Genomic DNA, 2,949 nt, shown 5'->3' with positions numbered 1-2,949 from the left:
CCCATGAGGACATTCATGCCTTTTTCTCTCTGTATCCCTCATTAACCTTTAAGGAACCTTTCCTTACCAACACACCTACCATAAAAATTCACACCGCCGGACAGGGAGTTAACTGCCCCCCATTAAACTAAACCTCATCCATAAGCTTCTGCCATGGTTTCAGCTTGGCAGCTCCCCTCCCATCCCATGCCTGCAGTGTTTTAACTGCAGAATTTCGGTGGCAAATGTCCTGTGCAGCAAACGCAGTGGCTGTTCTCGGCTATTGATTAAACACCGAGACAAGGGCACATTTCTGCAGGAGAATAAATAGATTTCTCTGTGCGTTAGCCTGCGGTGAATGGGGGCGTAGGAGGATTAGGGAGCCAAAGATGCCGACCGAGTCGCGAGGAAAATGAGCAATAGTGTGGTGCTGGGCTCTCGAGCCACTCTTCATCAGGCTGCGGGGACTTCAGCCCTCCTGGATCTCGTCCCGTGGTCCTCTGAGCCTGTGGTCAGCATTAGATGTTGTCTGGCGGTACCAAAAGCTGGATTTGCAGCTTTGGCCATGGGGCAGGGGTGGTTTGGTGCTGGATGGATCAGGCCATGGCGTTGCAGCACCCCCACCTTCATCCTCCTCGCCTTTTTGGTGCTCACCCCACCAGGGATGTGGCAGTGGGGCTGTGGGCGATGGAGCAGCTGTGGAGCCAGACACGGAAAAGCTGGACGGCAGCTCCGCCGGTCTGTGCTGCCATCCCACGTCTGAGCGCTCACCCTGCCAGCACGCTGCCTGCACGGGCAGCTCCAGCCCTGCAGCTCCCTGGGACCGCTTGAATATTTTACATTTATGGAGGATTTTGTGGGACCTGGGCAAGGGGAGAGTCAGGGCTGACCCTCCCAGGGCGGGGGGGTCCCGCTCTCACCGCCAGTTTCCCCCCAGCATCTCTAAGTGGTGCCTGAACCCCTCATGTTATAGAATCACAGGATGGTTTGGGTTGGAAGGGACCTTAAAGCCCATCCAGTGCCACCCCCTGCCATGGGCAGGGACACCTCCCACCAGCCCAGGTTGCTCAAAGCCTCATCCAGCCTGGCCTTGAACCCCTGCAGGGATGGGGCATCCACAGCTTCCCACCATTTCCACCCACCTTCTGCTGCTATGCCATCAAGTCTCCCCACCTTCACCCCTTATCGAGGGGTGCAGGGTTGGCAGGCAGGGTCCCTGCCAGGTCCCCTGACCAAGTCCTCGTGTCCCTTTCTCCTTGCAGAGTTCCAGGTGCCGGTGACTGAACCTGACATCAACAACAGGCTGGAGTCCCTGTGCCTGAGCATGACGGAGCACGCGCTCAGTGGTGAGCACTCCCTCCTCCTCGGCCTCTTCCAGCACGTCCACACCGCCTCTGCTGAGCCCCCCTGCCCCACGCCCCCCAAAAGCTGGGACAGGCTGTGGCTGTGAGGGGATGGGATAGCAGCAGGGTTGGATGCAGGGATGCTCCCAAGGATGCTCCAGGGGATGCTCCTGGGGATGTTCCTGGGGATTCTCCTGTGGATGCTCTTGGTGATGCTCCCGGGGATGCTCCCGGGGATTCTCCTGGGGATGCTCCTGGGGATGTTCCTGGGGATTCTCCTGGGGATGCTCTTGGGGATGCTCCCGGGGATTCTCCTGGGGATGCTCCTGGGGATGCTCTTGGGGATGCTCTTGGGGATGCTCCCGGGGATTCTCCTGGGGATGCTCCTGGGGATGCTCCTGGGGGCTGCTCCTGGGGATGCTCCCAGGGATGTTCCTGGGGATGCCCCTGGGGATGCTCCTGGGGGATGTTCCCGGGGATTCTCATGAGGTTGTTCCTCGGGATGCTCCTGGGGGATGCTCCCAGGGATGCTCCTGGGGATGCTCCTGGGGTTGTTCCTCGGGATGCTCCTGGGGATGCTCCTGGGGATTCTCCTGGGGATGCTCTGGGTGGGATCGGACAGGGACATCAGTTTCTCTCGGCAAAGCAGCTGGGGCAAGGGGGTAAAGCCGAACGCAGAGATCGCACCCAGCACTGGTGGAATCTGTGCTTATTAGCCACTAGTTAGCTTGCTAATAATAATTAGTATTAGCTCGCTAGTCTGTTATTAGTGATAAAGCCCTTGCCACCGGCGTGCTCAAATGGTTCACAGGCTTTGGAGGATTTTACCCTTCTGCCACCAGCACCCCTTGTGTGGCCTAGGGGGGTGCAGGAGCCCCAGGGCATGGGGTCAAAACACTGCCACGGGATGTTGGATGCTGTGCCAGGTGCCATGCCGGGCGCTGTGCCGGTCACTGTGCTGGGCACTGGTGGCTCCTGCGGGTACCAGCCCAGGCTGGTGGATAATGGGCATGGGGAGGGAGGAGGACCAGGCAGAAAAAGAGGCAGGAAAGGTGGAAAAGGCAGCAGCCACGCGATGGAGAGGCTGGCACAGCAAAAAGCCCCGGCAGCAGAAGAGCCCAGTGTCCTTCACCGATGCGCTGGACCCCCAAGCGTGAAGGATGAACCCCTCTGGCGACGGGATGAGCACGGACCCTCCCGAATTACCATCTCGGGTCTCGCCCCCGGCAATCCCCGGACTGCGTCGAGGGGTTGATGACAGGAGCCCTGGGAGAGGATGGGTGCCACTGGGCTCCTGGCAGCGACGTGACAGCCCGTCCTGGGGACAGGGACGTGAGAACAAGGACTGTAAGAGGCAGCAGGGCCCTGTCAGCGCCGCGGCAGCATCCCTGGCCGGGGACACTTCTGTCACCCGAAGCGTTTCTCCGGCGTGTACCCAGGCGAGGCTTAGCTGTCTTGTTCCCTCCGCAGGGTACTGTTCCTCCGAGTTATTTTTTTCCAGGTTGCATACCCCGAGCCTCTCGAAACTGTGCTATAAATAGCTCTTAAAAAAAAAAAAATAAACCTTTCGGGGGAGAAAAAAAAAAAAAGGCGTAACAAACCTGTTTGTTTTTAGTCTGAAGGAGGG

General features: G+C 58.8%; 1 protein-coding gene across 1 annotated transcript in view; it reads left to right on the top strand.

Moving 5' to 3' along the window:
• Positions 1-1,325, top strand: part of LOC104468369 (protein Smaug homolog 1-like) — a gene marked incomplete at its 3' end in the record, with an annotated part of 37,381 nt that extends 36,056 nt beyond the window's left edge. Inside the window, 1 exon segment of the mRNA XM_010082475.1 lies at positions 1,242-1,325. Coding sequence (XP_010080777.1) covers positions 1,242-1,325 — 84 coding nt within the window.
• Between the last annotated feature and the right edge of the window lie 1,624 nt (positions 1,326-2,949).

The sequence above is a fragment of the Pterocles gutturalis genome, unplaced genomic scaffold (genome assembly GCF_000699245.1).
Source record: "Pterocles gutturalis isolate BGI_N339 unplaced genomic scaffold, ASM69924v1 scaffold28114, whole genome shotgun sequence".
Lineage (NCBI taxonomy): Eukaryota > Metazoa > Chordata > Aves > Pterocliformes > Pteroclidae > Pterocles > Pterocles gutturalis.
Note: the sequence above shows the minus strand (reverse complement) of the source record. Positions and strands in the feature narration are given on the sequence as shown.